This window comes from Brienomyrus brachyistius, chromosome 13 (genome assembly GCF_023856365.1).
Source record: "Brienomyrus brachyistius isolate T26 chromosome 13, BBRACH_0.4, whole genome shotgun sequence".
Lineage (NCBI taxonomy): Eukaryota > Metazoa > Chordata > Actinopteri > Osteoglossiformes > Mormyridae > Brienomyrus > Brienomyrus brachyistius.
The window spans coordinates 10,514,639-10,536,512 of NC_064545.1; the positions used below are offsets into that span (position 1 = coordinate 10,514,639).

Below are 21,874 nucleotides of genomic sequence, written 5' to 3' on the forward strand. Positions count from 1 at the left end.
ATTAGTCGGCATCCTACAGAAAAGGAGCCTAAATTCCTAGTCAACCCCAAATTATCTGAGGACCCTCCTTTCTTAAAAAGAACAAAAATAATAAGTGTCTCCTTCATCTATGTTACAAGCTACATTCACATGCTACATTCTATGGGCAGCTTAGAGACATTGCTCATCTAACTGAGTTTTTTTGGACTGCAACGAATGTCCACACACGAGGAGAACATACAAGTCCATACACACACACACACACACACACACAATTAGGGGACAGGAGGAAGGCGTTGAACCCACAAACCTTAAAGTGATACTCACTGAGTTAGCAGTACTAATATCTATAAGTCTAACTAACAATTTATTCTGTATACCACTGATACTGATTTTTCCATTACATCTTTGTTATAAAGTTTCTGAACATTAAACCTGTATAACTAAGGTCTAAGAAGGGGGCTGTGCCCCGTTCAGCGGGTTTCGTCATGGACTGGGCGTATAATTCTGAGAATATAGCAACGTAGCATGTTAACATAAATGATAATGAGAGCAGGTAGAGCTATTTCCCGGTTTACTGTAATGATTCCACCTGGCTATGATGTGCCGTTTAGGTGCTCCACGGCATGTTTAGCTGTCCTCCTCAGCGCTAACACCCACTGTTCTGAGGAACCAGGAGCAGGGCCTGGTGTGAGCATGTTAATATTCACGGACATGCAAAGTGTGAGATTGCTTTTCTGGCTACGCAGGAAGGGGGATCGACTGTCCAGGGAAAAACCCATTAAAGGGACCGGCTCGTCAACTTATCTGCAGATGTAGTGAGATCCATCTCCATTTTCCCGGAATTAAATGCCAATTTCTCCGGCAAAGGGCGGCCTGAATTTTAAACTTCCTCATGGCAGGGGTGGGGGTGAATGACTCCTGTGTTGAGAGTAAGGTGTGCATTGACAATGAGGCTGAAGGGTTTTGCACCATTTCAACACAGGGACCAGGATTTCCTGCTATCTAGGCTGGTTTGTTACTCTATCTTTTGGTTAGTCGACTTAGTAGACTACCTGATTAGGGCCATTTCCTTGTTTCTCCTTCATTGTTAGCCTGTTTAACCCTTCACATTCACTGTGCTTCTTGGGTGGCGCCTCAGATTTGCAGAAGTCGGTCACCTGAACCAACCGCTAATGAGCAAAGCTAACCTTTTAGTTAGCGGATTAGCGTTTCCGCTGACTTTGAAAACCGTTAGCGGACCAATTAGCTTCCTCTAAATTTTGCAATCCAGAAGGTTGTAAATTCTAAACTCACACATATTTGTTCTGGTGTATGTATATTGCGTATGTATATCGTTTTGTATATTTGGTGTCTGTCCTGTGCTGCCTTATGCTTATGCTGTCTTACACAGTCTTACTTACTTCTGTGTAAAAAGTGAAATTTTGTTGCAGTATCCGTATGTTGCCTCTTCATGTCTGCACACTGAGCCCGGAGATACGCAATTTCGTTCAGTATGCATCTGTTGTTGTACTGTTGTATGGTGTGAATGACAACAAAGTTCACTTACTTACTTACTTACTTTAAGGTAGTCTGGGATAAATGTAAGTTAACGAAGATAAAGTCCATTGAAGCTGGGGTAGGCCGACCTAAGCAGAGAACAGGGGCCTATATGACAAAACAGGATTCTTGCTTAGTTGCGTAATTTGTTAGGCTTCAGAACTGCTTCCTGGGTTTGGATATGCACAATATCTCATTGATCTATTGCTTTTTAAGCTATTTTTTATTAATTTGAAAGCTAAGTCTTAGCTTAAGGTTTATAGAGAGTTAGGTATCAGATACACCAGGGTGTGAGAATTAGCGGTAAGTAAGTTTTTAGTTATCCTTTTTTAAAGTTGCAGCTGCTGTGAGTTCATTCGGCCTCTTGGTTGCTAGTCCTGGAACATGATGTGCCTGCCTGGATGGCAGGAATCAGCTCATACCCAGTGCTCAGTCAGTACCCCTCCGCCTCCTGCTGTGCTGCCTGGCTGCAAGGCTCTCTGTCTGTCTCCCCACTCAGGCCTTGGGGGCTCACTCTGTCCCCTGGAGGAGCCTTTTCATATTTGACTGCTGAGAATTAGATTTTTTGTCCCAGGGCTCTGGGGAAGCTTCTGTCACCTGTGCCTCAGAAAGTTCTGGAACCAAGCCCAGCCCATTCGCTCCGTTCATTGGACGCATCTGAAGATCAAAATTCCAATGCAGATATTGCTTCGGAACATACTGGTACACCCTTATCTGTACAAACCCGCACAGTATCTGATCGCTTCCTCTTTAAACTGCTCTTGTAATGTGAGCAGGATGGGGCTGGAGGGATAGTGTGAGGTACTGTGAGTCGACTCTGCATTAATAAAAATGTGAGGCCATACAGGTATTAGCACAGAGAGAGGGGATCTGTGCCACTTAGAAAAGCCTCACAGAGGTGGAAAGGTCAGGTCCTGAAAGTACAAATCCAGACCAAGGTTTGATTTCAACCAACCGGTTGGGTACTGTGTGACTCTGAATCTTTATACTGAACTGGTTGGTTGAAATAAAACCTTGATCTGCATTTCTGCTTTTTGGACCTGACCTTTCCAATTCCGAAGCCCAGTGATGATACCATCATCATAATACTGTATGGGGTTTCTTTTTTGGAGCTGTTATTTAAAGAATCCTTATTTCAGAGAAGGAGAGCTCACTGGCTGGCCAGCTCAGGGACTGAGTAGGAGCCAGTAACTGGAAGACTGAACATGGACAGCCAAATCCATTTTTCAAACACTTATTCTCCAGATTTTTTTTAATCAGTAGTAATTACCAGTAGGACTGCCACAAATCCTATTAGAGAAACCCTCCACTCCAAAAGACTCATGTGAGTGTATAATAGAGACATCCACAGGAAGCTGCATATTTTGTTTACTTCTTTGTGTTTTATTTTTGGGTTTCACAGTTTAGCTTCAGGGAAAAGAAGCTCATATATTCCTTGATGAATTATATCTTAGCAGATTGAAAATATCTATCTTTTCTCCCTGCAAATGTAGGGAATATTGGTATAACCATAAAATATACCATTCAGCCTTCAGTTCCTTTCCCCTGGGCAATTTCCTTCAAAACTGGCTAAATAATTCATGAGCCATGGACTAGCATTGTGTGTGCTGTTTTAAAGGTCAGATTTTGGAACTGCGTATAAACAATGAATTGACAAAGCAAAGTATAGGTACCGAAAGTCTGTCTATATTAGTTGGGATGCTTTAAGTAGTAGACATTCCTAAATACAAAAACACAATATATTGACGTCTCTCCAATTTGACTAGAAGAAAAGATACATTTTCTACCATAATTAAAAATTACTTGTCTTCGTTTTTTCATGAGAAGGGGGTCTGGATCTGTTCCATGAGTGGCGAGTTCTGTGAGTTATGTTAGTCAAAGTGGGTGTGGTTTTGTTCTATGGCGTGAGGCTTGGGTATGCGGAGTGGGTGTGTCCTGCACCGTGAGGGGTGGGGCCTGTGTGTCTCGTCTGGCTTTGTATGCCGTTGCTTCCAGCTCAGCGTCACACTTCCTGCCGCAGTAACACTGAGGTGTTGGATATCCGCTCCCTCTGAGGACCATCTGCTCCTACCCCGTGCCCACAAGCTGTCCTTATTTGTCTGATAGGGTGTATGCGGAGATGCATTTAGTATTTATACGTGTATGACATGTGCTTGCTTGAATCTATCGAATGTTCTTAGGTCTTGTAGTGTGTGGTACTACAGTACTACTTCCCAGAATTCACTGCTAGCGTAGCATGGTTGGCTATTTAGAAATGTCGAGAGAGACTTATCTGCAGCAACGCCCATGAGTAGGTAAATCTGGGCTCTCAGCCTGAGAAGCACTTGCCAGCTCAGCGTCTGTTTGTACACTTGTTGTCGTCCTTCCTCTCAGATATGGGGCTTGAAAACCAGGGTGTCCAAGTGAATGCTGAACAGTTGGCAAAGAACAAGAACAGCCTCTTCATTGAACCCAACATGGAGAAAGAACATGGATGCATTGAGAGCGTAGCAGGGTGTCAGGCATGCTGGGATGCATCTGGAGTCAAAGTTCATTTGGCCGTATCCACACTGACACCCCTGTGACCTCTACAAGCTTGTCTCACTCCAGTCCAGCTGGAAAAATCCTCTCACTGTTAGATCCCTCTTATCCAGTTTGGGACTGTGGTAGGCCTGATGCCTAACTAGAAAGCACAGGGCATATATCAGGCTGCATATGTTGGATGAACCTCTTCTTCGCAGCTCTTCTGCAGAAATTCCCAGAGATGCTGGGTGCTTATGGACTTCTGTCCAGTTCGTCCCACAAAAGTTCTGCAGGAATGAGGTTTGGAACCTGGGCAGGCCCAGTTGAGTTGTTCTTCACTTTCTTTCTTCAACAGAACGTTCTTCTGATTTTGCAGCGTGTTTTGGGTGGTAGTTTTCATAAAGACAGAAGGACTGCCCATATCACCCATATCCTTCATGGAGTAGCATGTCTTTGAAGGACCTTTGGATATTCATGCTGGTTTTGGTCGCCTTGGATTTAGTGATGAACTCTCTCACCAGCAAAGGAACTCCATTCCACGATGCTGCCTCCTCCACGCTTGACAGTGGGAACCACAAATGCCGAGCTCATTCGCTCACCCACTTCTGCATCCTACATGGTGACTGAACCTGAATATTTTGACTCAATGTTCCATAGAACTAACTTTCCCTCCTGTTAACAGCCAGTGTATATAGTTCAAAACACATAGAGCTACTATTTCTCAAAGTTTGCTTGGTATCGCCCGGCCTTTTTTCAAATTGGTTCTTTTAATCCATTCTTCACTTTCAGTACTGGTTATATATTGATTATGTAATGATTTTTTTTAAATGTAGACATTAGTCTATATGATTAAAATATATCAATATCTTTAAGTTATTCATGTATTTGTTACTTTTAATTTCTTGCACCATTTTGACATCAACAATTGTATGTACATGGTTGTGGCTGGATAGTGTTACTGTACACTGTACAACCCCATTGTACATAGGGGTGCAAGAAAAAACAATGTGTAAAAGGGAATTTCCTCGACAATAAAACGACTAAAACACAAACGCAGTAAAGCATCATAACTGAGCGACAAATCAGACGACAGAGGTTCACCCAGCCTCAGCTACTCTCTGCTCTGCTGACAGTAAGAGAACAGAGAACAACATTAGCTGTGTTGACCATTCACATCCAGCATGGACTGTTAGTCCCTAAACCCTGGGCTTCTGATGCTAAGCTGTCCTAGGGGCTTATCCTCATCCTACTGCACAGACTGCTTTACAGATCTGTCGCTGGAGCCAAATTCTCCAACAGCAACGAACAACTCCGTGAGCCGACACCTTATCAGTGTCATCGTGCTCTAATGGAATTCGCTCCGGCTGTAAGAACATGTCCCCAATGCGCTTGCATCTGGAAATACAGCTGTAACCGTGCTGGTCATGGTGAGGTCTGCGATTTGTAGCAGACCTGTTAGAACCAGCTGCTTGATTAATTAATTAGCCGTTATTTTCTTTAAACTAACAGGAGACAGAAAATAAACAAACTCCTGGCCTAAGACCTACTTTTGAATGCGCGAGAACACGCTGAAGCTCTAAATGACTGTCTGTGCCCCCAGCTAAGTGAACGATCCTCGGCCCTCGCTGCTCCTTTGGCCACAGAGCCAGTCATCCTTGGACAGGGCTGAGTCGGCCGTAACGTCACGGCGGCTGCATGGGCGATGAACCCGGAGCCTGAAATACCTTCAGAGTGTAAGGGTGGTCAGGATGCAGTGTGTCACCTTCGAACTGTCTCTCAATGTCTCCATCTGTATTCATGAAGCGGTTGGGGCTGAAGAGGTTGCAGTTATCTAGACAGCGTGTTTAATGGGAGAGTTGCAAAGGAATTCTGGGCAAAGAAAGTTTCAGAACGTTAATGTAATATGTTATACAACAGCGGATCATTATTAGCATTATAATACTAGAATTAATACTACAGCCAGAATATTAAACAGAGTTTCTTTTTTCCTTTGGTAGAGCTTTTCTTATTAGCAAGATAATAATCAGTCTATTAATTACAATGTTGTTGTTCAAGATAGTAATAAGCTAATGATACAACAACCGTGCTTGTTAGGGCAGTAACGGACAAGAGACTTCATCATGTAATGCTGTGTTCCATTTCGGACATTCCAAGTTCCTAGTCGGATATTTCTACTCAGAAAGTCTGAGGAATCAACACAACCCTGACCTCAGAATTCAAGATGGCTGCACTCATCAACAGACGTTAAAGTTGTAGTTTTATACTGGTTATTACCACTTTGTGTTTCATTAAATCGGTCATATACACAGTACTGTCCAACCGCTATCTGTGGACGTGTAGCTGTGGTGTTTTTATGTGCAAATTACTGTGAAATGTGTTGTTTTCAACTGATATTACTAACAATGGATAACAGTTAACCAGGATAGAACTGGGGTCTGTTCCAGAAAGCAGGATTTCTTACTTAGCTGGATAACTTGTTGAATTTAAGGTAGCCTGGGCTAAATGTAAGTGAATGAAGATTAAGGTAATTTAAACTGAGTTAAATTAAATGCGACTAAGCAAGAAATCTTGCTTTTTGAAACAGGTCCCTGGTATTGCTATATGGCTTTGCGACTTGCTGTACTGGAACGCGGTTAACTCGGGTGTGATGCCGTTCCCAGTTCCGACTTCCGACCTCTGAGGTAAATGGAACACAGCATTAGTATAATATGATGTTGCTCTGCACCACAAGGGGGCGAGCAGCACCCTGCAGGCTGGCGGTAACCGTGGTTTCCTCATCGTCAGCCTCAAGGAGAACCAGTGGGGCTTGGCTAGCAACTAGTGATTGTTCCAACCAGGAGGGGGGAGTCTTCCCCTCGAGGGCATAAGGTGGGGGATTGTAGGGGAAGGGAATAGGAGGCCAGTCATGCATGTCCACTTTTTGCTGTGGGAGAATGACCACCCTGAAGGGGATCCCTCTGTCCCCTTGCCCCCTCATTTACTGCTGAAATCCCACTTTTACCGGAATTTTTTTGATTAATGAAATTAATAGTACTTTTTTAATAAGTATTCATCAGGGATGTTTCTAGCTACTGAAAATCAGGGGCTAAGTGAAATTTACCTGGTTTATTTGTCTTGAAGAAAGATTGGCATCGGGGTTAAATCAACTCCCGGTATAGGGTTAAAATGCTTAGCCCCAATGACGCCCGCAGTATTCATTATTAGCAGAGGAATGCCCATCCATCTTATGCAACCATTTGTCCTATCCAGGGTCATGGAGGGGCAGGAGCCTATCCCAGGATCGGGTGCCAACCCATTGCAGGGCATATTCTCTCTCTTTCACTCACTCAACTCCAATTAACCTCAGTGTGTTTTTGGACTGTGGGGGGAAACCGGAGTACCTGGAGGAAACCCCACAAAGACACGGGGAGAACATGCACACTCCACACACGGAGCCTTGGCAGAGACTCAAACCCTGGTCTCTGAAGCCTGAGGCAACAGTGCTCATCATTACACCACCATGCCATCCCCTAGCAGGAGAATGATTTAGGACATAATAGGTTTATATGAAGTTCTGAAATGGGATGTGTTTAACTGACTGTTGGTCAGATCTGCTGGTGTCCGAATCTGATGACTTCATTTGGCATCAGGATGTCGGGGATGGAGGTGGGGGGGCCTGCGCACCATCTGGAAAGCAGACACCCTCCCCAAAACACAGTGGTCTCTCTGGCTACCAGCTAGCAGCGCCAATCGTGCCTGAAAACACGTGACTGCATGAGAGCAGAATGCAAGCGTGATATGTGAGCAGCTCTTGCAGCATGTATTCTAAGAACCACCCCTGTGGCATTTATGGACGCTTGTTCGTTTTAAAGTGCGATCTCCCCCGGAGGGGAGAGACCCATGCAGCCCGTCTCCGCCCTCCGCTTTTCTGTCCTTTAATGTCACCTCTGCTCTGAGTGTTTCTCCCATCTCTCATGTCTCTGCAAGCATGTGCCTCACAGCTTACAGGAATTTGTTTCTAATTTAAAAAAAAAAAAGAAAAACAGCGTAGGTGCAGGATATGAAGCCTTGTCTGCTTGTCACAGCCGTCCCGTGCCTCGGCAGATTCGGTGACAGACTGTGCACGCGGTTTCTCCTGGCTGCGAGTCACAAAGCGGCTACCCGCTAACTCAGCTTGCAGCCAGAATGTTACATTTCCAATACGACACTCAGCCAAGTCACTTGCACGGAGACAAAATACATTGTCCCCTGCTATTTAATGCTCAGAGTCATATTGCAGATGTTCAGTCTTATAAATACATCCAACTATGCATGCATCTTCCGTAATTGCTTTTTCAGTACAGGGTTGGCATGTGCCTTGTGCCTATCTTGGGAAACACTGGGCCAACCTGGCTACATGGTCTACCAGGGTGTTTGAAAGACTTAGACTTTCAAACAGTAGATGATAGCAAATTGTAAGGATAAGCATAGATCTCTTGACCAGTTACGTATATCGCCGGTTACTTCCTGTGCTGAAGTCATGGATATACTTCCATGTAAGGAACACTAGTTATCCAAGAGTGTTACGTCAGTTTCAGTGGCAACTGGTGGCTAAAAAAGTTGAGGATTTTACAATATTACAATAGTGATTTTATAGAGAGAATATGTATTTTTAAATGACAATAAAACATTTTAGTAGTAAGTTATCTGAAAGTTAATTGTTTCATAATTAAAAAAATAGGAAGGTTTGCTTCCCCTCCTTCTATGAACCAGCCATCTCTGAAGAGATTTAGCTAAATACTACACCATTCATTTAGGAGAAGATTCCAAACACAATGCTAAATTTTAGATGTAATACATTGACTTGAAATTAATGTCAATAATTAGGCTCTCCCGAGTATCTAATTGAGCTATACTGAGCTGTGAATTTACGACGTTCATGCTGGTGCTGTATCTGTGACCATTTGCCCAGTTACACCCTATAGGAAGTGCTGCAGGAATATGGGGCACTGGAACCAGCACTGTGAGATCTTTGGTCCCAGCATGGATGTAGTAAGACCCACGTCCATGTACTTGGCAAAAAGTCAAGGTTGTTTATAGTGAGTGTTGGCCTCTGGCAAGGGTGCCTCTTGTCTTCACTCCTGTTTGTGATTTTCATAGACAGGACATTAACGCAAATGCCTGGAAGCGTGTCCAGTTGTGTGAGTGTGTGTGTATGTGTGTGGGGGGGGGAGGGGTTATAGGTCACATCCCTGCTATTTATGGATGATGATGTTCCTTTGACCTCATATGACCAGGACCTTGAACCTGAACCATTTGATGCCAAGTGAGTAGTAGCGAGGCCAATACCTCCAAATCAGAAGCTACTGTATGGTGCTCTCTTGGAAAAGAGGGGATTGTTCCTTTTGGGTGAGGGGGAGAGTTTGCCCTTAGTGAAGGAGTTTACCTCAAGATCTTTTTTTCTGAGTGATGGGAAAATGGAAAGTGACATTGACAGATGGGTCACAGGTCTGTGGTGTGGAGCTAATTTTTCAGACGAGGCTTGCAGGTTAATGGTCAGCCTATGTCCCAATACACTCCTGTGGTCATGAGCTGTGGGTACTGACCAAAAGGACAAGGGCATGAGGACAAGTGGCTGAAATTAGGTTTCTCCGCAGGGTTGCAAGACAATGTGTGACAGGGTGAGGAGTTTGGAGATTTGAAGGACCTTGAAATAGATAGGATCCAGCTGAGGTGGTGCAGATATCCTATAGGGACGCTACCTGGTGAGCTTCCAAGGGAGGTGTTTCAGGCCCAGACTCTATCCCTTAGGTGGCTTGGGAATGTTTGGAGATCCTCCAGAAGGACATGAAGTCTGTAGCCCTGGTAAGGCAAGTCTGCTGAGACGTGTTAGATGTGCTGCTACAATGATTTGCATATGAATGAATGGGAACTAATTTTTTCACCCTTCATTATGTATTAATGTACATCTTCGTATGATTGTAAATTTATAGAGATTCTATGTATTTTGTCCCATAAATAAATATGATATTGTACTGAGTTCGCACTGATTGGCATGTGTATCTGAATTTGTGGGCTATGGAAGATGATGGCTGGGTGGACGGACGGATGGATGGATGGATGGATGGATGGATGGATGGATGGATGGATGGACTAACAGTGGGAGATAGATCGTATGAAACGAGATTCTAGGCCCAGTAGAGAAACATGAAAGACTGAGGAATACCTGAAGCTGAGCAGAGGGAAGCCATTTTAGCCTGGATGGCAACCATCATTAAAAGTTTGTGTTCATCCCTGGCTGGGCTGCTGTGTTCAGGAGGAGCAACGTAAACACCAACACAAGGAGAATTGGTGCCAAGCCACTTTGGGGATAGAGAGCAGAGGGGGGGGGAGGGGGGGGGAGAGAGGTACTAATGTCCCAGTGGAAATGGGCACAGGGATCGGTTATTACGGTCAGCAGCCAAGCCAGGCTGGCCCAGGCAAGAGCACAAAGCCGATGTAGACAACTACAGCATCAATTCCTTATCCTCTGACTGTGGCTCACCAATCTCACCAAGCCGTTGTCTCCTATCACCGGCGCCTTGTCAAAGAGATTTCTGACAAGCTTATGAGAGCTGGGGGCCCGGGCCAAGCCTGAATCACCTCTGCTTCACAAAGCACCACTCACCAATGCTGGGGAATTTACCTCCAATTACACACAGCTAGAGGATAAGGACATGTGGAGAGGTTTGCCATGAGGAAACACAGCAATTTAATTGGGCCCCTCAGACCTTCTAGAGGTAGTAATAGGCCGTATATTGTGTAGTACAAAGACATGTACAGGGGCACTGGGACAGTGGCCCCAACTGAAAGCTGATTGGACCCCAAAGTCCCCTTTCCCCTGTCACTCACTGATTTAAAACATCATTGGCTAATGATAAGGTTGGCCCCTCAGTAGGACTTATGGCCTTTTGTGTCCCCACCTTAAAAAAACCTAGAATCACCCATGATGATGATGATGATTATTAGTATTGCTGTTATTATTAGTAGTAGTAGTAGTAGCATTTTTAAGTAATTTCACCAATATAACAGAACCGGTGTTATACAAATGCATGGAGAGTAGGTCTTGAACCTGCTGTGGGCTAATGCCTTTAGTGTTGTTTAGTTTTTCATCCAGAATCAGGCTGCAACTATTAAGTATCAACCAAGAAAAGTGGGCAGTTAGTTTAATCCCGGAGGAGTATTATACACAACAATGTTTATTAACTGTAAGCTGTTGCTTTCTATGAGCATCGATATCAGAAATCCCGAGGGTTGGATGGTCTTGGCTGAGGAGAAGGGAGCATCTTATTGACTGGATTGGCACCTGATCTGGCTCAGGGCATTGTGGGAATAGTCTGAGTGCTCCACTTCAACGGAGCTCAGACTCAGTGCAAATGCATGTCTGTAGAGATCATTTATTCATTCAACCATGAGTTTTGACCGATTGTTATTAATGGGAGAAAATGTGATACAGTGTTTTCCACTGTATAATGGAGACAGTGGGTCTCAGCTTGTTGCTTTGCTTGACCTTTTGCCCCAACAGGGACGCCGCACTGACTTATCATGGTTAGGCGCTTGTGCACAACAGCGCTCTCTACTGACCAGCTCAAGAATGGCAATATTCTTATTTCTCCATGCATTATGCATTATTTATTACTTGATGAAGATGTATAATTACCGAGCTGCAAAGTGATTTTTATTTCTGTTTAATTGTGCATTTAAATTACGTGTAGTATTAAATTGCATGGGGACTGTTGCAGCTGACATTTCTTGCTGCCGATCACTTTAAATTGCAAAACTATTTTAGCTCAATCGGTCAGGTTTTAAACAGTGCTTTGAAAGTCCTGGTTCTGTCTATGTTCCGACAGGTCCAACTGGCTGAAACCGTGCTGTGGTTGGAAGACAAGTCTCTGGCAAATCTTTCTGCTCAGCGTTGGATTCAATTGTGTCCTGGTAGCCTGTGTCATGCTAGTGGTGCTGCTGCTGGCCTTGGAGCTCCTAATAGATACCAAACTCCTTCAGTGTGAGTGGCTGTACACTGACTTTCACACACTGAAACCCTGCACTGTATCTGTACACTGACTTTCACACACTGATCCCCAGCACTGTATCTGTACAATGACTTTCACACAATGATTCCCTGCACTGTATCTGTACACTGACTTTCACTCACTGATCCCCTGCACTGTATCTGTACACAGAGGTTCACACACTGAAACCCTGCACTGTATCTGTACACTGACTTTCACACACTGATCCCCTGCACTGTATCTGTACACTGAGGTTCACACACTGAAACCCTGCACTGTATCTGTACACTGACTTTCACACACTGAAACCCTGCACTGTATCTGTACATTGACTTTCACACACTGATCCCCTGCACTGTATCTGTACACTGAGGTTCACACACTGAAACCTTGCACTGTATCTGTACACTGACTTTCACACACTGATCCCCTGCACTGTATCTGTACACTGACTTTCACACACTGATCCCCTGCACTGTATCTGTACACTGACTTTCACACACTGATACCTTGCACTGTATCTGTACACTGACTTACACACACTGATCCCCTGCACTGTATCTGAACACTGACTGACTCATACACACTGATCCCTTGCACTGCATCTGTATACTGACTCACACTGAACCCTTGGAGCGAGGGTATTTCTACAATTACTCATAGACACCAGACCGGTACATAAATGAAATTATCTGGAGAATTAAATATTTCTTAACATCTCATTGTTTTGCTAAATCTACTTGAGACTTTCTGCTAATAATAAAATCATGTGCTAATCCCTTTATATCCACAAGAAAAAGTCCGCTGTAGGTGTAAAGTCACAGTCGCACGTGCACACAGGAAACCTGCTATGTACCGTAGCTTCAGGGAAGTGACCAGAGTGTCTCTATTGGGTTATCTGCTGTTTTTCCACATTAACATTCTCCTTACTTATATCCTGATAATATTCCCCAGTTGGGAGCGACGAGGGGGATGGCTAATAGCCAGGAGCATCAGGAAGGTGTCGGCTGCCTTCATCTCATACGTATCGGACCGTTCCTTCGACCTTGAGCTCCGGGTCCCAAGTGAACAGAGCTGATGCAGCGTTAAGCAAATGCGTTAGACAAATGTGCAGGGGGTGAGAATGAATTTCAGGAGGAAGGCAAGCTGGTACTTAGACTGGGGGACAGAGAGGTTAAAAGAGGGGGAAATGGATTGAGGGAGACAGAGATGACTGATAGAGCTGTATGTATCCCATCTGGGTGTAAGAACACTATCCGCTGACAAAGGGCAGGAGGGTGTCTGACTGAACCTACAATATCAACCATTCATTCAGACAAGCATGCAGTAATACCCTGGGGTACCAAAATGGCTAAGAGTTACTGCTTTGTTTGCATATTGCTGGAATTTGAATGGAACTATGCCACTAACTTATTTATCTGACTCCTTTATCCAAAATGATGTACAATTATGAAAGTTGGGAGAGCCAGTTTGTGGAACAGTCAGGGTTTGGAATCTGCTAGCGACAAAGTTCTGCCGACCATGGGATTCGAACCAGCAACCTTCTGATCAGAGACAGAGAGCCCTAGTCCAGACGGCCACACACCCACCCACACACATTGATATGAGACGTATAAGAGTGACACATCAGTGCTGGATCTGACATTATTTCTGCTTATGGGTCTCTTCCACAGTCGTCAACGCATTCCAGTTCGCAAGCATCATACACTGGACCAGCCTGGTCATCCTGTCTTTGTTCTTCTTTGAGGTAAAGGAACAAATATTCATTATTACTCAGTAATACTCAGCCCACAGTGAGTAACAAGTACACATGTTTAGTTTCATTCATCTGTTTAAATCAAATCAACCATATATCCATATATCATAGGTATATCACTAAGGACATATTTGGATGTTTTGTTCAACTCAGAAAGTACGTGATGCAATGTAATTTAAGGAGAAAGAACTTTATTTTTTGTTCATACTTTGTACATAGTAACACAGAGATGATACTGGTTTTCATTCAGGATGTACAGTTTTAAAGGATGTGTTTTTCACTACTCTCCTGAGTGCCATGTCTGCAGTAGATGTAAATGTATGTGTTTTTTTTTTTTGTCAAAACTATTGGTGTAGATGTATTGATACTGAAATCGTGGCTGCTACCATAATGCTAACATAATGCTATTTTATCTTTATCTGTTTCTCCCCCAGACTATTTTCCGCATTGTGGTTTTAGGGATCTGGGATTACATTGAGAACAAGGTTGAGGTAAATCCCTGTGGAGCTTGATTGTCCTCCGTCTCTCCGGAGAGGGACCGGAAGGAGATGCAGGACATGAGAATGACTGTCACCTGGCCGTGTCTAGCGAAATCAACCCATTTCCTTCACATACAACTGAATTCCTAGTTTTGTAGTTTCAATAAAATATCAGCGGCTTGCAACGCTGAAAAAGTGCCTGATTGGCCTGGAGTGTTCTAGCAAACCACGATAACTATTATTCTGTGTCTGGTATCGTACTGATACTGTTTGGGTCTAAGTCCAGGTGTCCGTCTGTGTTACTGGGGGAAAAACAAAACAGACCCATTCCCAGTTTTTGGTAAACTGCGGGCAAGAGCAGGCAAACTGAATGATCAAGACAGACATTGGTGTGCCCTGAACTGGTCAAGGTCCAGGTGTGATAGCTGAGCTGAATCAGAATAGTACCTTATCTGTGACTATGAGGTGCATGATGTACCTGCCAGAGGGGATAAAAGTCCAGACCAAGATTTTGTTTCAACCAACAAGTTGAGTACTCTGTGACTCTTTATATTCAGCTGGTTGGTTGAACTCAACTGGTGTCTTGAAACAAAACCTTGGTCTGGACTTTACCCTCTGGACCTGAATTCCTCACCTCTGGTTCCTGCACTGTCGGCTTACGTACTGTGCCCTCCCCCTTCGGGGTGTCTCCAGGTGTTTGACGGTGCTGTCATCGTGCTCTCCTTGGCCCCAATGGTGGCCTCTACGGTGGCCAATGGGCCCAGTAGCCCCTGGGATGCCATCAGCCTCATCATCACGCTGCGCATCTGGAGGGTCAAGAGAGTCATTGATGGTGAGGCTGGTGACCGAATGATTTCACGTGCCTGGTGCCTGTTACAGGAAGATTGCAATGCTTACTATCAGCCACAAGAGGGCCACCTTGAGTAACAAAGTTAAAATTAAATGCTAATTAAAATTAATGCTGAAAAATGATGAAAATATGAAGCAGAAGTAATTAAAAACCATTTTAGAGAGCATTTATTTGTATTTTATTTAGGACATTACTTAATAGATTAAATAAATGTTCCATGATACACTGAATGTTGCAAAACATTGTCATTGTCGGTGATAAATCTGCAGATTTGTTGGACGTGAAGCTCATTTTCTTACCATGATAGTTAATCTATGGTAAGCGGGGCTCCTAACAATGCGACTATTGATCCGCCGTCACGGCGAATCGCCAGCGCTCTTTATATTTAGACTCTCATCGATTTCCATCCTTCCATGAGGCAATGAGAGGACACGAAGTGAAACGTTTGATCGCAGCTTGTTAGGTGGTTCTGGTAATGTATGCAAAGTCGATACTGAAGACTCCGCATCTCTCACGGCCACTGAGCAGTGCTGTCATCTGCTCAGGGGACGAGTCACGTTCACGCATTAATGACGCGTAAACCGAAATCATACATTCCATGCTGTTCGTTCCTTTCATTTCATATTGGCACAAAAGTCACTCTTTGACACTAAATCTCCAATACAGTAATTAAGGAGGTCAATAAGGTTTATTGTATGATGTAGGTCTGCATCTATTTTGTCCGTGATTTATCATGCTGTGCTGGAGTAGGTTCAGGGTGAATGTTGGTTTAGACCCTGTCTGTACGGTTTGTAGAATGTTCTAGACCAGTGTTTTTCAGCTCAGTCCTCAAGGCTTTCTGCTGCCTCCCCTCTGTAATATGGTTGAATGGTGAGTTTAAAGTGTACAACAGGTTTCTGTGGACAGAGGGCATTCTGTGAGTGACATACAGACCTGTCCAAGTCCTTCTGTCCAAAAATAATTAAATTCTGTTAGAGATATAAAGGAAACACTGGACTCAGAGCAAGGGGGGTAGTTAGAGATGACTGGATGGTGGGCTGAGTCTTTACTAGAGGGTGCCAATGGCAAACTATTCATGATTTAGCCAATAAGTACACATTAATTTAGGGGGCTAAAGCCCCTTAAAATAGGCCTAGCAATGGCCCTGCTCAGAGACCAGCAGTCCAGTGGTGGGATCACTGGTGGGTCTTGGGTCTCACCTCTGTAACGCAGAATGAAGTCTGACAATTACCGTGTTGCAGTTTTTTATAACTGTTGCACATGCAATGCGAGTGATGAGGATTTACAATGTATATCTCAAGTTTGACATATAAATGTCTGTCTTTGACATCCATGTCTTTTTCTAAATAATGTTTGTCGGTGATAATATTTCCTGTGCTATTAAACTCTGAATCACAATGGAGGCAAAATGTGTGCGAGGTGGGTTCATCTGTAAAAGTGGACAGTGTGACTCTCCCTCAGGTGACAGGGTGATGCTGTCTGAGCCACAGGATCAGCTCCCTGTCCTGGGAACATTGCGGGGGTGGCAAAAATGTTCAGGTCAGCCATTTATATCATAACTGTCTGAATGTCATAAAGTTCCCTAATCGTCCACAGCCTACGTGCTCCAGGTGAAGCTGGAGATGGATCTGGAGCTGCAGCAGTATGAGAAGACCAAGGCTCTTAGAGAGGAACAGCTGGAACGCCTGACACAGATCTGCCAGGAGCAGGCGGTGAGCCCCCCCCCGTTCTCGCTGGGTGGACGCGGACACTCACAGTATGCTGGCGTCCCATTGTCTCCTACTCTACTGTTTCCCAACCTGATCCTTGGGCCCCCCAAACAGTCCATGTTCTTGCTCCCTCCCAGGTCCTGGTAAGACCAGGTTGGGAATCATTGCTCTAGATGAGGGAGTCCAGTAAAAATAGTGGATTCTCCACCTTATCTGACTCATATTTCTTGGAAGGAGCAAAAATGTGGACTTTCTGGCAGGGAGCAAAAACGTGGAGTATCTGGGGGTCCTGGAGGACTGGTTCAGGAAGCACTGCACTACTCACTGCAACTTCTCCTTCGAGGTGGTTTAATTTTTGCCACTAGAGGGCAACAAAATAACAGCATTCGAATAACTGCTTTAAAATAAAGCTTCTGTAAGGTGAAATAAAACATACCTGAATGTCTGTAATTTTTAGGTTAATTTTCCACATTTACTTTTAAGGGTTTAAATCTAAGATGTAAAATGATGCGACACATACATTTATTAACATGTTATAACACTATGAAAGACATGGAGATGGGCTACCAGGGGTCACAGGGTTTAACGGGGCAGTTTTAATAGCACCGGGGTAGGTGAACCAAGCAACATACAAACCACAGTAGGTCTCTGTCTTAGAAACACAAAACGGTTAAACAACATGAGCTGGGCTGCTGCTCCCAGTCTCTCTCTAACTCACACAGAGAACTTCATACTTAGTCTAATTAGATGTTGCTGAGTAGAGGGGCTTTTCCCCTGAATCACCCTCTCCTCATCCCACACTGATCTTGTGCTCCGGCAGAAAGGCACTAAACTGTGCAAAGCAATCAGCTGTAGATATCTACCGATCATCCATGATAGGCTCAGCAGCCTGCAAAGAAACGGCTCTCAGCCAATCAGGATAAATAAACATGGAAACATGCAGGGGCTTCCCGTTGGCCATGACCTGCAGCCCTCTGTGCTGGACCTATTGAATTAACACTGACCCATGGGTGAAGTGGTATTGAGCTGTATGCAGGTATTCACATTTATGCAGTGCTGCCACTGAGCTCCTCACTGTGTCTGTGTCTCAGTTTGAGATCCGGCAACTGCGAGCCCACCTGGCCCAGCAGGATCTGGACCTGGCCGCGGAGCGTCAGGCCGCCATAAAGATGCACCCGGGCTGGACCACACGGGACGCCGCCTTCCAGGTCCTGGAGGGTCTGGGCCCTGGGGAGGTGGATGGCGAAGGTCCAAGCACCAGGGAGAATTGCTCCCGTGCAGGTACCCCCCCCCACACCCCCCACACACACACACACACACACACACACACACACATTGACCTTTGTTTAAACTTCATGGACATGAACATTCCATAAATAAGAATGCTTCTGTATTTTCCATCCATCCATCCATCCATCCATCCATCCATCCATTTACCAAACCGCTTATCCTACTGGGTCGCGGGGGGTCCGGAGCCTATCCTGGAAGCAATGGGCACGAGGCAGGGAACAACCCAGGATGGGGGGCCAGCCCATCGCAGGGCACACTCACACACCATTCACTCACACATGCACACCTACAGGCAATTTAGCAAGTCCAATTAACCTCAGCATGTTTTTGGACTGTGGGAGGGAAACCGGAGTACCCGGAGGAAACTCCACACACGTGTGACCCAGGCGGAGACTCGAACCCGGGTCCCAGAGGTGTGAGGCAACAGTACTAACCACTGCACCCCCATGCCGCCCCTTACAGTGCTAACCACTGCACCACCATGCCGCCCCTTATAGTGCCAACCACTGCACCACCATGCCGCCCCTTACAGTGCTAACCACTGCACCACCATGACGCCCCCTTCTGTATTTTATGAGCAAATAATACTCTTCTTCAGCCGTATCCTTCTGTTCATCATCGTCATTATTAGCAAGCCAAGTGTTTTTATGGATTAAAGGGTCATTTCTCTTTAACCAAACATAAATTCTTCATGAATCTAAGATGCCTTTAAGTAGCAAAGTAATTTTGAAATTTGTGCAGTTATTAGGAACAGATCACACAGACTAACAAAAGAAATAAATCACGAGTCCATTGTAATATCCAAGTGTATTTTGGGATGACTGGGGAGACATAAGAGGCTTTTAACGATACTTTCTTTCTGGGGTTCATGTGTTATTCATTACAGAATGACTGTCTTGTCCGTTTCAGTGAGTGTGACGCCTTGTCTCCTGGGGTGGCCCCAATGAATATTTCAGGCCTAAATGTAAACGAAATTGCTGGTCAGAGGATCCGTGGGTCCTTGGGTGGCAGAGGGCTCGCCGGATGCATTAGCCCTCCGCCAAAGGGGCATTTTGAGCAGCTCTGGGCACAAACAACCCTCTTCTGCTTTGGGGCTGCTTTGAGCTTCTCTTAAACTTGATCTCACATTGTGAGACATTACTGCAGCTGGATAATTTCAGTTTCAAGGTCCAATAGTGAGTTCAACAGCAGATTCCAGTTGGTTCCAAATTAGGATATTAAACATGTGGCATATGCACGCTGTCAGGGTTGCCAGATATACTTTAGGGTTGGCAAATCCTGTACATTTATCATAAGATCCATGGATAAGACAGACTTGGCTTAAGAGCAGGATCATACATCAGAGAAGTGTCATATCTAATATGTAAACTAGTAGCAAGCCATCAGAAGAACCAATTTGCTTCATATACGGCAGAGGAAAAAAATTAAGAGACTGCTCTGTATTTTTAAACACATCTGCATTTTTAGATGCAGATTTAATTTGGGTTCAGCTGGCAGAAGGCGACGCTGAGCAGCAGGTTGCTTCCAGGTTCAACATTTCTAAAACAGCAGCACGCAAGAATAAGGTGAAGCAGGAGACACTGGGAACGATCAGAAACCAGCCAGTAGTTTCTCATGAATCGAAGGATGATATCAGGTGACCTTCAAAAGGAATGGGAAACATTAAGTGCAGGTGTGAGATGAATGGGTAGGACAGTTTGTAGGCGTTGTAGGTCCTAGAAGCAGGACTGACGTTACGTGAAGCAAGGAAGAAGTCCTTCATTAATGAGAAGCAGGGAAGAACCAGGCTGCCGATTGTGTGTGTGTGTATATATATATATATATTATTCACATAATGGAAATGAGTGAGACAAAAAATTTCCGTATCTGTATGTTTAGAGCAGGAGAGTCACTGGACCATAGTAATTAGCCAGCACTTCTAGTTTAATGACTCAGGTAAATTCACTGTATCTCTTCTTTCAGAGTCTGTAGTTCATGACGACATGAACAACTACATCAGCCAGTACTACAGTGAGTCGGGCAGAGGTGAGTGTGTGACTCGCTGTCCGCCTTTCCCTTGATGCTTCTCGTAGCAAAGCGCACCATTCCTCACTGATGGCCTGGTTGATTACCCAGGCACCCATGGGGCACGTGTCATCACCACCACAGCCATCGAGGTACACCTGTCTGACCACGGGCTGCTGAGCGGCGACCCTCCCAGTGTGTCAGTCACCCACTCGCCCCGGCCGGATCCCAGCCTTCGGGTCACCCACTCGCCCCGGCCAGATGTCAGTGCTCACGTCGCACACCTACCCCGACCGGATCCTAACGCTCCGGTCGCACACCTACCCCAGCCGGATCCCAGTGTTCTGGCCGCACACTCGGCCCGGCTGGATCCAAGTGCCGTGGTGCAGGAGCTGCTGTCTTCGCTGTCAGAGGACTCCTGCCTGGCCCAGAAGGGCCTGGACCCCGTCAACCTGAAGATGCCCAGCCCAGAGATGGAGCACAGGATCAACCTCTACAACAAGAAGAACCAGGAGAACCTCAACGTGCTCCACACCAAGCCACTGATACACCTGCAGCCTTCGCTGGAGGAGAAGTGTAAACTCCGCAAGCCGCCCGACCCCCCCCTGGGCCGCGTGCCCGAGTCGTAGCGAGCTGAGGGTTACAGAGCTCCATCCAGAATCCATTCTGAACAGCCCTTCCTGTCCGGACTAGGAGAAACAGAACTGTACCACCATAGGAAGTGTGTGACCATTTTTGTGAAAGCGCCGACCACACTGACAAGGTTATGCATTAAGTGCATCTGAAACCACAGACAGTCTTCTTGTCAGTGCCAAGGGGTTGGAATGGATTCAGACATGGTGAGTATGCAGAGAAAATCCTACAGACTTCTCTCGCTCTGCTATAAAATACTGTAACAAAACTTACGGTCTTCTCTGATCCAGCTGCTGCAGGATACGTCTGATTGGATGAGATCTATTTGCAGCATATTTCTTACCTTTGACCTTTTTCTACAATTGGTGAGAACGGAATTTGTATTTATATCATCGGGGGTTTAACTACCTGATTTTCAAACTAAACTCCAGCCACCTGCAGACTTAATGGACGTGTTTAAAGTGTTAAATGGTGGAGAGAAATGGACATTGTATTCAGTCACTAAATATGGCTCACTAACCCTATACTTTTTCTTGACGTTGCATATGATTCTTGGAGAGTGCAGGTGTTAGAAAATTCATCCTGAGAAAATAGAAGGGAATGATTCTCTATTGCTCATTTCGACTGGTTTTCAACACAAAGCGAAAGGTCCAGAAACACATTTATCTGCAGCCGTGATGCAGGCAGGTGAGACAGGAAATCCACTTCTGTCCGCTGATATTCGGAAGGAACCAACACGTGTCACGAGAGCAGCGTCCTATTGAGGAAGCTGACAGCCTCACAGTGAAAAAATGAAAAGTTGTGGAAGAATCCCACAGAGGGAGCTGCACCACGCAGCTTCAGCTAAGTGGAAATAAACCTACAGTTAGGATCCAGATGGACTGCTGTCCATAAATTCCTCGTAGTTTGTCTTCCCTCGTCTAATGCCTTGTGATTCCAGGGATAGCATCTGTGCTCACTGTACGTGATACTCATTTTATGTGGTATTCTGATTTCTTCAATTGACTAATTTAAGTTATTGGGTTTTTTTTGGGAGGGGTGCAAAACAAAAAGGGGGTTGAATTAAAAATGATAGAACGTCAATAATATGCCAATCAAAGTGTGTGGTGTCAGAGGTAACGCTT

General features: G+C 44.9%; 1 protein-coding gene across 2 annotated transcripts in view; it reads left to right on the forward strand.

The window, feature by feature from the left end:
* The window catches only part of LOC125706044 (transmembrane protein 266-like), a 44,688-nt gene extending 23,733 nt beyond the window's left edge, over positions 1-20,955 (forward strand). For both annotated transcript variants that reach the window (XM_048972495.1, XM_048972494.1), the window contains 8 exons: positions 11,868-12,022; positions 13,703-13,776; positions 14,220-14,276; positions 14,958-15,096; positions 16,711-16,826; positions 17,915-18,104; positions 20,076-20,138; positions 20,229-20,955. In XM_048972495.1, coding sequence (XP_048828452.1) covers positions 11,868-12,022; positions 13,703-13,776; positions 14,220-14,276; positions 14,958-15,096; positions 16,711-16,826; positions 17,915-18,104; positions 20,076-20,138; positions 20,229-20,746 — 1,312 coding nt within the window. In that variant the 3' untranslated portion in view covers positions 20,747-20,955. The remainder of the gene's footprint in view (positions 1-11,867; positions 12,023-13,702; positions 13,777-14,219; positions 14,277-14,957; positions 15,097-16,710; positions 16,827-17,914; positions 18,105-20,075; positions 20,139-20,228) is intronic.
* Positions 20,956-21,874: the final 919 nt, after the last annotated feature.